Here is a 12,088-nt window from a genome sequence, read left to right as displayed (position 1 = left end):
GGCTGTTTCTCTTCAATTTGAGTGGTGCCACATCAGCAAATGAAGGTCTTGAAAGCTTTCTCTTTTCCATATGAGTAAGGCTGGGTTTACTAAGATGTTGCAACTCTTTCCCAGTCCTGTTTTGAGAGCCTTTTAGCCTAAACAGACTATTCCTAAAGGTGCGCGGTAATGTACCAAACAGTGTTTCTCCCTAATTGTTCGACCTGTCCACCCATCTAACCACCCATAGATCAATGTTTGCCATCACTGACAATGCACTATTGTATGTGCAAAAGGGAGTAACTCCAATATTGGCATTAATCACTAATTTATATGCCTGTCTGTCCTATGACAGACTGGAGATCCCTTGCAGTGCAGAGTACAATGCCTAGGATAGTGCCTGGCACATAGTGGGTTTTCATCAAATTGCAATGAATGAACAAAATAGTGCTTTCAGATGATCATAATAGTGCTTTAAAATGAAAGTCTTAAGAGTACTTACCTGGAAAACTGTCCTTCTATGCTTAAAGAAGTGCCTGGCACTTAGATAGTACATGTTTGTTAACTGTAGATTTAAAGTGATGATGACTTACATGGTAGATATTTGTCTGTAATGGACTAATCACCTCAAAAATAAAAATCAGTGTCTTATGCATCCCTGTTCCTTTCCCTTTTAATACGCTGTATGTTTTTGAATGCATCTAATGAATCACTTGGTACCTATTTGTTGAACAAATGGACGAATGAATGAATCTAAAAAGGACCAATAACTGTGAAACCGATGTAGTAGTCCAGGTGTGAGAGAAAGATGTGGTGGTGCTGGAGAGGATGGAAATGCCACTTAAGAAAGAAAGAGCAGGAGAGGATATCCTAATGCTAATTGATGGTTTAGTGTGCGTTAGACCACAATGATAGTCTTTCCCATTTCAAAGATGGCAGAGTGGAGGTTCACAGAGGCTTAAGCAGTCTGCCCAGGGTCGCTCAGTAGTAAAGTAGAAGAGCCTGGATTTATGCTGTGTCTGGTCTGATCCAGGAAATAACCTTCGCTTCCACTGTCCTACGTTCTTAGGAATAGCCCTCCCTTCTCTTTAAGCCTATGAATTCTATCCACTTACCTATTTGGTTTTCAGTGCATTGAATTTCTCATGGTTTCTCAATTAAGCGAAGATGTCATTACATAGGTGGCTTTACGTAAGTCCAAAGCTTAAAGAGTCGGTAGTTGAAGATTGAGTCCTGTTGTTAGGTGCCATCGAGGTGGTTCCACCTCATAGTGACCCTGTGTACAGCAGAACGAAACACTGCCTGATTCTGAGCCATCCTCACAGTCCTTGCTGTGTTTGAGCCTATTGTTGCTGCCACTGTGTCAGTCCATCTGCTTGAGGGTCTTCCTCTTTTTTTGCTGACCTTTTGCTTTACCAAAGGAGCTCTGGTGGTGTAGTGCCTAAGGCATTTGACTGCTAATCAGAAGGTTGGGGGTTCAAGTCCACCAGATACTCCCCAGAGGAAGAGTGGGCAGTCTACTTCCGTAAAGATTTACTGCCTCAGAAACCCAAAGGGGGAGCTATGAGTTGAAATGACTCAATGGCAGTGAGTTTGGTTTGGTTTTTGGTTTTGCTTTACCAAGCCTGATGTCCTTCTCCAGGGACTGGTCCCTCCTGATAACATGTGCAAAGCACATGAGACGAACTCTTGCCTTCGTCACTTCTAAGGGACATTGTGGTTGAAATGGAATATCGAGGTAGTAACCACGACTGTTAGAGTGGATGAGCTACTGCACATGAGAGTTTGTGGAGAGCTCCTGCTTTTACTGAGACTGGGTCTGGGATCTTGTCATGTCCGTAACATCTGTTATAACCCAGAGCCACTTTCAGGAGTAAATAATATATAAGAGTGTGTGTGTGTGTCTATACATAAACAGCTTTCAGATTTAATCTGCACATACATCAGGTAAGATTACGTTTTCAAAAACCTACCTTAGTAAACTACTTTATGATTATTTTTATTTTTCAAAAAAATGCCTTTTATGCCTCTTAAGTGCTGTGCTTTTTCTTACTGGTGTCTCTTTGAGACTTTTTAGGACTGTGATGTTGTTATTAGGTGCCGTTGAGTGGTTCCGACTCCTAGCGACCTTATGTATGTATAACAAAACGAAACGTCTGGTCCTGCGTCATCCTCACAGTCTTTGCTACGTTTAAGCCCGTTGTTGCAGCTGCTGTGTCAGTCTGTCTCATTGGGGGTCTTCTTTTTCCCTGATCCTCTGCTCTACCAACCATGTGCCCTTCTCCAGGGACTGGCTCCTGATAACAAGTCCAAAGTAAGAGACAAAGTCTCACCATTGTTTCTAAGGAAAATTCTGGCTGTACTTCTTCAAGAGTTTTGTTCTTTAAGGCTGTGATGTTACTGAACTCTTCAGAGAAGTGAGCATTCTTTTGGAAGAGGGTAATCTCCGTCCTTTAAAAAATGAAGAGAGTTACCTTCTGTCTTAGTTACCTAGAGCTGCCATAACCCACATACCACAAATGGGCGGCTTTGAAGAGCAGAAATTTATTGACTCACAGTCTTGAAAGCTAGAAGTGCAAATCAGGGCATTGGTTCTAGGGGAGGGTCCTTCCTTATTACAGCCCACTTGTGCATTGGCTGGTGGATGGATAGTCACATGGTCCCCCCCACTTCTGCCATGTGTGTGTTTATGTGTCTTTCCTGCTCTTTTTATAGGTCACTATTTAGCAGTGATTAAGGAGCTCTGGAGGAGCTCTGGTAGCATAGTGCCTAAGGCATTTGACTGCTAACCAGGAGGCTGGCGGTTCAAACCCATTAGCCACTCCTCGGAAGGAAGGTTGGGCAATCTATTTCCATAGTAATACTGCCTCAGAAACCCAAGGAGGGGTTGCCATGAGTCGGATCTGACTCGACGGCACATGACAACAACAACAACAACAACAAAGGAGCTCTTGTGACACAGTGCCTATGGTATTTGATTGCTAACCAGAAGGTTGGTGGTTCAAACCCACCAGCCACTCCATAGAAGGAAGACAGTGCAATCTACTTCTGTTAAGATTTACTGCCTTGGAATCTCAGTGGGGGTCACTGTGAGTTGGGATCGACTTGGGGGCAGTGGGTTTGGTTTTAGTTATTCAGCAGTGATTAGGTTTAGAACTCACCCTACTCTGGTCTGACCTCATTAAGATAACAAAAGAAAACCCTTTTTTCCCCAACAGGCTCAGATACTTAGAGACCCAGGGCTTAGGACTTGAGGATCACTTCTTGGGGGAAACACTTCAGTCCATAATTGTTGTTGTTGTTGTTGTTATGTGCCGTCAAGTCGGCCCTGACTCATAGCGACCCCCCCTTGGGTTTCCGAGGCAGTATCACTACAGAAGTAGGATTGCCCAACCTTCCTTCCGAGGAGTGGTTGGTGCGTTTGAACCGCCAGCCTTCTGGTTAACAGTCAAGTGCTTTAGCCACTATGCTACCAGAGCTCCTTCAGTCCATGATACCTTCCCTGTAACACAAATTCCTCATACCTGTGTTTGGTGTCCAAGATGATGACACAATGCTTTGGTGTCTGCTGCAGGGGTGGAGAGTGTAGCCAGTGGTGTAGTAGTTGCAGAATAGTGGATACAGTGATTTGAATGTTGACAGCAGTTTTATATTCCTCTATACTTATTCTGACTCATAAATCTGACTTCTTGTGTTCGAAAACTTAGGTAAAAGTTTCAAGATGCCAGGGCGTTCAAGTTCAGGTTCAACCAGCTTCATCTCCTTCAGCGGTGTAGAATCTGCTCTCTCCTCCTTAAAAAACTTCCAGTCCTGTATCAACTCTGGCATGGATGCAGCTTCCAGTGTTGCTTTCGATCTTGTGGAAACTCAGAGTAAGTCATGCCTAAAATTTATTTCTTTGATGTGTACTTTGAGGTAACACTGTGTGGTGGCATTAGTCTCAGGAGGCTAGACACTGCTCAGCCTTTGAGTACTTTGGGACAGTCATTTAGTTCCTCTGGGCATCTTGTTCCACATAACTCCATACTGTGGTCCTAAGGGTGAGATAAGATGAAGTGATCCGGCATGTGAGTTCAAACAGTCATGTTCCACTAGAAATTGCACAGGAATTTAGGTCCCTGAGCCTTGAGATGGAGTTGACTGGACAGCAACTGGGCTTTTTTGTTTGTTTGTTTTTATCATCAGTGAGTGGCAGCAGTTAGAAATTTGAAGATCAGAGCTTAGAAGAACCAGTCCAAACTCACTGCCAGCAATTTGATTCTGACTCCTAGCCACCCTTTAGTACTGAGTAGAACCACAGGGTTTTCAAGGCTGTAAATCTTTATAGAAGCCAACTGCCTTATCTTTCTCCTGTGGAGTGACTGGTAGGTTCAAACTGCTGACCTTTTGGTGAGCAGCTGAATGCCTTAACCATTGTGCCACTAGAGCTCCTGTTGGAAGTCTGTTTAAGGCTTTAAGTTTGAGCCTGAGTCAATCACTAATTCATCAAAACTATAGCCAGATCTGTAAAGGTGGCTATATGTTTCTTCCTTCAAGTTGCTTACAGTCTAGCTGGCAAGTAAGACACACACATGGTATTTTGCACATTAAGTGACAGTAATTTAATAATACACTGACAAGAGAATGGCAGTGCAGAGTGAGAAAAGGATGCTTAAAATTGATCAGTTTTTATTGGTGCTGGCTGTTGAGTCAGTTCCACTTGGGGTGACCCTGTGTATGTCAGAGTGGAGCTGTGAATGGTACTATACTTGAGGGGTGGTGGTGTTTGTTGCTTTACCAGGGAGTTTGAACCTTATCATTGGAAGCTTTAAAGCGGAGGAGGGATGTGGCAAGATCCCAGTGTAGAATAATAACCCGCCTGGTAACCCTGAGGATGCTGTGATGTGTCAGTAACCAGTGAGGAAGTTACTACAGTAGCTCAGGTGAAAGAAGGAAGTAACTTCCGCTAATCCTTAAGATGCACAGGATTTGATTTGTGAGGTTTCTGTCTTAATTACTGCCACGCAGTAATACAGGCAGGGTAGTGTGCTAGCAAGAGGGCAGGCTCTGGATGCACAATGCCTGGGTTCACCTCTCGGCTCCATCACTTAGTGTCTTTATGACCTTGGGCAAGTTGTACAACCTCTGCTTGCCTGAGCTTTCTCATCTGTTACGGACAATGTTATGGGGATTAAATGAGGTAGTAGGTGTAACTTAATAAGTACTCAGTAATGTTAGTTTTTTTTTTTTTAATGACTTAATTTTTACTTTGTTGTATTTGCATAAGTAATCTTGTATGTAGGGAGCCCTGGTGATGCAATGGTTAAAAGCACTTTGGTGCTAACCAAAAGGTCAGTGGTTCAAACCCACCAGCCACTTTGTGGAAGAAGGATATGGCAGTCTGCTTCTGTGAAGGTTTACAGCCTTGAAAACCCTATAGAGCGGTTCTGCTCTGTGCTATAGGATTGCTATGAGTTGGAATCTACTTAATGGCAATGGATTTTTTTTTTTTAAACTTTTTATTTAGTAGGGGCTTTGGTTTTTGGTATCAATTTTTTTTTTTTTTTTAAATAGCTTTGTTGAGCTTTCATGTATGTCTATAAAATTCATTCATTGTTAGTGTACTTTGACTGCAGATTTTTAATGTTAGCTATCTGGTGGCATAGTACCTAAGGCTAACCAGAAGGCTGGTGGTTCAAACCTACCAGCCACTCCTTGGGATCTACTTGCTCCTTAGGCAATCTACTTCCGTAGAGATACTGCCTCAGGAACCCAAGGAGGGGTCACTATGAGTAGAAATAGACTCGATGGCAGTGAGTTTGGTTTGGTTTTGGTTATTACTGTTTTAGTGATCTGGTTTGCATTTGAGTTGACTGTGTTGGACAGCAGTGAATGGACTGTGAGAATTGAAGGTGAAGAGCAAGTGGACCATCCATGAACTGTATTCAGAGCAGAAATCCTCTTTTCCCCTCAGCCTTTTAAGAATGGGCATATTTTTGGTGTTGCCTAATCTCATCACAAAGTAGAATGAGCTTTGATAACATAGATTGTAGTGATCAGTTAGGGTGGCACACACAGTTAAGCACTCAACTACGAGCCAAAAGGTTAACAGTTTGAACCCATCTAGAAGCAGCTTGGGAGACAGGTGTGGCGAACTGCTTCTGAAGGTCACAGCCTTGAAAACCGTGTGAAACACAGTTCTCTCTGGCACATAGTGTCACCATGCGTTGGAACTGACTCAGAGCAACCAACAACAACTGATCAGTGTTGGATATCCTTTTCTCACTTTAGGAGCTCTGGTGGTGTCGTGGGTATGGCTTTTGGCTGCTAACCAGAAAATTGGCAGTTTAATCCCTCCAGCTGCTCTGTGGGAGGAAGATGGAGCCATCTACTTCTATTAAGATTTACAGCCTTGGAAAACCAATGGGGGTCATGATGAGTTGGAATCGATGGCAGTGGGTTTGGGTTTTGTGTTTTTCTCACTTTGAATTCTCTTGTCAGTATCTTACTAAATTATTAGTTAAGGAGATTCTTGTCACCCAGATCTTAAGGGGTTGTGATGTATTTTTGGTGTTTGTACTTTTCCTTCCCTGTTTGTTGCATATTCTTATACCAGGTGGCTGTCCTGTTCACCATTTTCAGCTTATTTGAAAGGGTCACCTTTGCCTGTGTTATGCTATATCGCAGGTGGCGCATAGACAGTCTGCTTTCACTGCAACCAGGTTTTTGAGTTTTGTCTAAATTTGTTGGTATTGTAGTAATACCTTCTTTATTTGATCTAATTGGGAAATAAAATTCGTTACTTTAGGAGATTTTTTTCAGATAACTGAAGATAATTTTCAGGTTTTAAGATTTTATGACATACCTCTCTGCTTTCTTCTTTTCCCTTTTTGTTGTGCTTTGGGTGAAAGTTTACAGAGAAAATTAGTTTTCCATTCAACAGTTTATACACATGTTTCGTGACATTGATTGCGGTCTCCACAGTGTAACAGCTCACTTTCACCTCCTCCCTGGGTTCCCTCCCTTCCTGCCTTCGGAGCTTTGTTTTGGGCAGATGATGACCTTTTGATCATGTGTGGTTGATTATTCTAAAGAGTGCATTCCTTCTTGTTGTTAGTGTTCACTTTATAAGCCTGTCTTTTGTTGGGCTGAAAGTTGGTCTGTGGGAGTGAGTTCAGTCTCAGGCTTGAAGGGTGACTAAGGGTGATGGTCTTGGGGGTCCCATCAGGCTCTATCGTACTAGTAAGTCTGGTCTTTTTTTCTGTTATTTTGAGGATGTTCCACATTTTTCTCCCATTCTATTCAGGACCTTCTGTTGTGACTCTAATCAAAATGGTCAGAAGTGGTAGTCAGGCAACATCTAGTTCTGTTTTCAGGGTAGTGAAGGTTGGGGGTTCATGTGGTCCGTTAGCCCTTTGGGCTGATTGTCTGTCTCCTTGTATCTTTGATTTTCTTCCCTGTTCTTTGCTCTGGATGGGGAGAGTTACGTCTTAGATGGCCACTCACAAGCTGGTAAGAGTTGCTTCTCACCACAGTAGGATGTGGAACATTGTCCTGTGGGCTGTTAGGCCAGCTGACCTGCATGCCCTCAAGACTGTGGTGTCTCTGTTTTCTTAAGCAGCATGTACTAACCTCATTTACCAGAATTACTGTTGTTGACATCATCTTTAAGCAACTGGATTTTAGTGAGATCTTGAATTTTAGTGAAGGAAATTTGGAGGCATAGCCCTTCCCTAAAATGTTGACATACCTTGGGTTTGTGTCCTCTCTCTTCTCACTCTGCTGGGGCCTGTCCAGGGACGACCTCAGAGGCTTTGGTTCATGCTCTGCAGTCCATGTAAAATGTGGGTGCATTTTTCTGGGCTGAGGAGTAAGAAGCTTTATCAGATTCTTGCTAAATAATTAGGAGGAACATGTGGAAGAGAAGGATAAATTTTCAGTTGCTCAAGGGTCCATGAGATGAGAAAACCTTGCTGGGGGGCTTCTCAGGGTTTTTCTCTTTGTAATGCTTTTCTTCCTGTGCCTCCGGAGCCCCAGGGCAGAGAGACTTCAGTTATTATGATCAGGCAGGTAATTGAATGTTAGTCGAACTATGTCATGATCTTGAGGATAATTGAGCTGAATTTGTTGCACACGTTGTTGTTGTTGTTGTTGTTATGTGCCGTCGAGTCGGCCCTGACTCATAGCGACCCCTCCTTGGGTTTCCGAGGCAGTATCACTACGGAAGTAGGATTGTCCGATCTTCTTCTGAGGAGTGGCTGGTGAGTTTGAACTGCCAGCCTTCTGGTTAGCAGTCAGATGCCTTAGGCACTATGCCACCAGAGCTCCCGTACTATGTGCTCTCTCTCTTTCTCTCTCACTGCCGTTGACTTGGTCCCAACTCATAGTGACCCCTCCTTGGGTTTCTGAGGCAGTGTCTCTACGGAAGTAGATTGCCCAGTCGTCCTTCCGAGGAGTGGCTGGTGGGTTTTAACTGCCAGCCTGGTTAGCAGTCAGATGCCTTAGGCACTATGCCACCAGAGCTCCTGTACTATGTACTAGGACTGTGCTATTTTACATGTAGTCTCATTTGATCCTGACTAATTCTATGAAGTAAGGGCTCTTGTTACCCCATATTATACTTGGGAAAAGGTTTAACAAAGTACCTTTCCTGAAGTCACACAGGAAGTACATGGTGGGATAGGGATTTGAGTGTAAGCTGACTCCATAGTTTCTGACCTTCACTATTACTTGTTAATTGAAAATGGATTCTGCCAGTTTCATGGCATTTGCAGTCAATGGCACACTGAAGTCATGTTTTCTGTTGTTTTGCTGAGAGTAACGTTCCCTAATTTTCATGACTTTGGAAGGCTGGCATGAGATTGCATCTCCCGAGTGGCCTCTGGCAGCATCTGCACTTTGCTGGTAGTGAAGTTCTCAGACACTTGCCTCAGGTACAGTTGTGGTCTGAAGCCACTTTGCTCTCTCTTAGCTTAACCTCTTCTGTCTGTAAAGATAGCGTTGAGTCTGATTGTCCCTAGCCAGAGAAGTAACTGGGTCATTGTGGGGCCATTGTACTGGTCACAGACTGTCTACTTCTAGACTTGTAATGGCAGGAAAATAAACCCCTGTTTGGTGACAGCAATTGAGTTTCCTGTTTCATGCCCCAAAAAACAAAACCCACTGCAGTACAGTGGGTTCTGACTCACAGTGACCCTATAGTGGCAGAGTAGATGTACCCCATAGGGTTTCCAAGGCTGTAAATCTTTACGGAAGCGGACTGCCTCATCTTTCTGCTGCAGAGCAGCAGAGTTGGGGGTTTGAACCACCAACCTTTGGTTAGCAGCTGAACTCTTAACCACTGTACCACCAGAGCTGCCTATTTCACATAGCTGATTGCAATTCTGGCTAGGTGATACAGTGAATGGAAAAGGACAATCTGTTCTTTCATGCATCCAGTGTTTATATTTTCTGGCTAAGAATTACCACCTTTGTGGACCTGATGTCTTTTTTCCTCTCTTAGACCCCACCCAGCCAAGAAGCAAAGTTTTTTCATTTTGTGACAATTACTCCAGAGTTAGTGGTAAATAAAGAACTGCCATCAGATTAAAAACATGGTCACATACATTTGTGGTCACTACGAACCCCTGAACTTTCAGATTTGCCAATGTTCAGCATGTAGTTGAGGAAGTAATCTGAGGGTGGGTCCTTTGAGGTACATTCTAGTTTTACTCCTGTTTAAGCTATTCTTAAATCTAAAAAATTAGGTGATTATGGAAAAAATGAAAACAGAAAATCACAATCACCCATAATCCTGCCACCCATCACCTTTTTTTATAAGAAAAGTAATTAAGTCTTTTATGTTAAAAATATTTAGAAAATTACCTAGTAATTTTACTTGCCAGCTCAACTGGCCTGGCATACTCAAGACCTGTTTTCTTAGGAAAAGTTACATTCTGGATTTTTGCTATATAATCATATATTTCTCTGTCTAGCAAACTGCTAAGGAGCTCTGATAGTGTAGTAGTTAAACCATTTGGCTGCTAACCAAAAGGCTGGCAGTTTAAACCCATTAGCCACTCCACTGCAGAAAGATGAGGCAGTCTGCTTCTGTAAAGATTCACAACCTTGGACTCCAAAGAGGGTCACTATGAGTCAGAATCAGTTTAATGGCAGTGAGTTTGGTGTTTGGTTTGGAGTGAACTGCTACTTGTAGGCAGGGCTCTAATGAAATGGAGGTGTTTCTTTTTGGCTTTGTTCCTATACTTTATTCTAGAATTATATTATTGAATAGAAGCAGTTCTTGGAAGTAGGTGATTCCAGTGGTGGTGGTGGTGGTGACAATGATAATGAAAACAGTAGCTGTAAGAAGCCAATGTTTGTATTTCTTAGATCGTTTTTACAACTGGAGCCAGTTACAAAGGCAAAATGCTGTTATAACTTAAATAAATAGAAACTATTGAAAATATATACTCTGTGATGATAGCTGGAGCACCGCCCACCCTCTGCTATGGAGTCAGTTCTGACTCATATTGACCCCTTAGGGTTTCCAAGAGTGTAAATCTTTACAGAAGCAGACTGCCTCATCTTTCTCCTGTGGAGTGGCTGATGGATTCGAACCACTGACCTTTTGGTCAGCAGCCTTAAGCACAGCTCCACCAGAGCTCCTCAGTGGCAGCACTAGTGGTATAAAAGGCAATGGCTACAGAGTATCCAAAATCCAGCTCTCTAGAAGAACAGAGTTTTCCTGCAGACGTCTTCCTGCTCCCCAGATCTGAGGGCCCCTCGCCGTCACAGCATCTTTGTAGACGCTAGTTCGTGGAGCTTCTGTTGAGAGGTAAATGTTTGGAAGAGCGTGAAGTGTGTCAAAAATATCCCAAGGAAAATTGTCACAATTGTTGGGATCAGAACTTGTACACAATAAAGTGTGAGACAGGCTTTTACATTGATTTGGGCCTGCAGGAAGATTGACAGAATGCAGTTCGTACTCTTTTGCTTCTCACTCTCTCCTTTCATTCAGGGAGCGACAGGGTGGGGGGACAGGGTCCTCTGAGTTTGCAAGGACTCTCCCCGCTACCGTTTGTAAGATTACCTATAAACACATGGTCTCAGATCCTTGGACTTCAGAACTGCAGTATCACTCTCATCTCTCTACTCTGGGAATCTCTTCCCGCCCCCAGCTGATTTCTCTCCTTGCTGCTTATACTGCCCCACCTTCTAACATACAACGTAATTGTTGTTTGTTAGTTTTGGCTGTTGTTGTTTGTTGTTTGTTTCAGCCCTGAAGGTCAGTTCTGCCACAACAGGGATTTTTGTCAGGTACCCCACCTCCTGCCCTTTGGCTAGTTAAATGATGACGTATAAAAGGCGGTGCCTACAGAGTATGAAAAATCCAGTTTTTGATCCAGGGGTCCCCTCTTCCTCAGCCAGTGAGGGTCCCTCTGTACTGATGTGTGTCTTGGAAATATGTGTGCGATGTCTCCACTGAATGGTCACTGCTCTTACTCTGTTGTGCAGTCATGCCGGAAACATGCTACTGATGGAGCGTTGAGGCGGGGAAGAAAAGGGAGCTGTCACTGCCTGCTGCGGGCATATGACTGTTACGTAAACGTGCGTGTGGTGGAAGTCACAGAAGGAGAAAATATTCTTATCCTCAGCCTACACGGGGGAAATGAGGCTCAGGGAGTGGAAATAACTTAACCAAGGCACACAGCCAAGTGGCCGAAATTTGACTTTGCACCCAGTTCTGCCTGATTCCAGAGCCCACGCTCTCCATTTACCCAGTGGTCCTTTCCTTCCTTCTTCCTTCCTTCTTCCTTCCTGACGACTAAGGGTAGAGGGTCGTTACCTTAACAACTGGCAGAATGTCTTACAGGTAGTGATGTGCGGGGCACTTTTTTCCTATATATTTCTTATAGTTTTTTGCAGTTGTTTGAGGTTTATTTTACTTCTTTTTTAACAAGTGTGAAAGTTTAAAACTCAAAATTTTTTGACCAAGGAGGCGGGGCAAGATGGCGGACTAGGCAGAAGGATTGCACAGACCCTCTTCAACAAAGAAAAGGGAAACCAATTAACACAGACACAGAAGATAATCTTGGACCCCTGAGCCTTGAAGGAAAGGATGCAGATTTGGACTAAACCCCAACTAGCA

At 43.4% G+C, this 12,088-nt stretch overlaps 1 protein-coding gene across 1 annotated transcript in view; it reads left to right on the top strand.

The window, feature by feature from the left end:
• The first annotated feature begins 3,700 nt into the window (after positions 1 to 3,700).
• NSMCE2 (NSE2 (MMS21) homolog, SMC5-SMC6 complex SUMO ligase) overlaps positions 3,701 to 12,088 on the top strand; it is a 330,848-nt gene continuing 322,460 nt past the window's right edge. The window contains exon 1 of the mRNA XM_007943401.1: positions 3,701 to 3,851. Coding sequence (XP_007941592.1) covers positions 3,701 to 3,851 — 151 coding nt within the window. The remainder of the gene's footprint in view (positions 3,852 to 12,088) is intronic.

Source organism: Orycteropus afer, unplaced genomic scaffold (assembly GCF_000298275.1).
Source record: "Orycteropus afer afer isolate SDZICR_OR568_19922 unplaced genomic scaffold, OryAfe1.0 scaffold00106, whole genome shotgun sequence".
NCBI classification, from domain to species: Eukaryota; Metazoa; Chordata; class Mammalia; order Tubulidentata; family Orycteropodidae; genus Orycteropus; species Orycteropus afer.
This window is presented reverse-complemented; position numbering and strand designations above follow the sequence as displayed.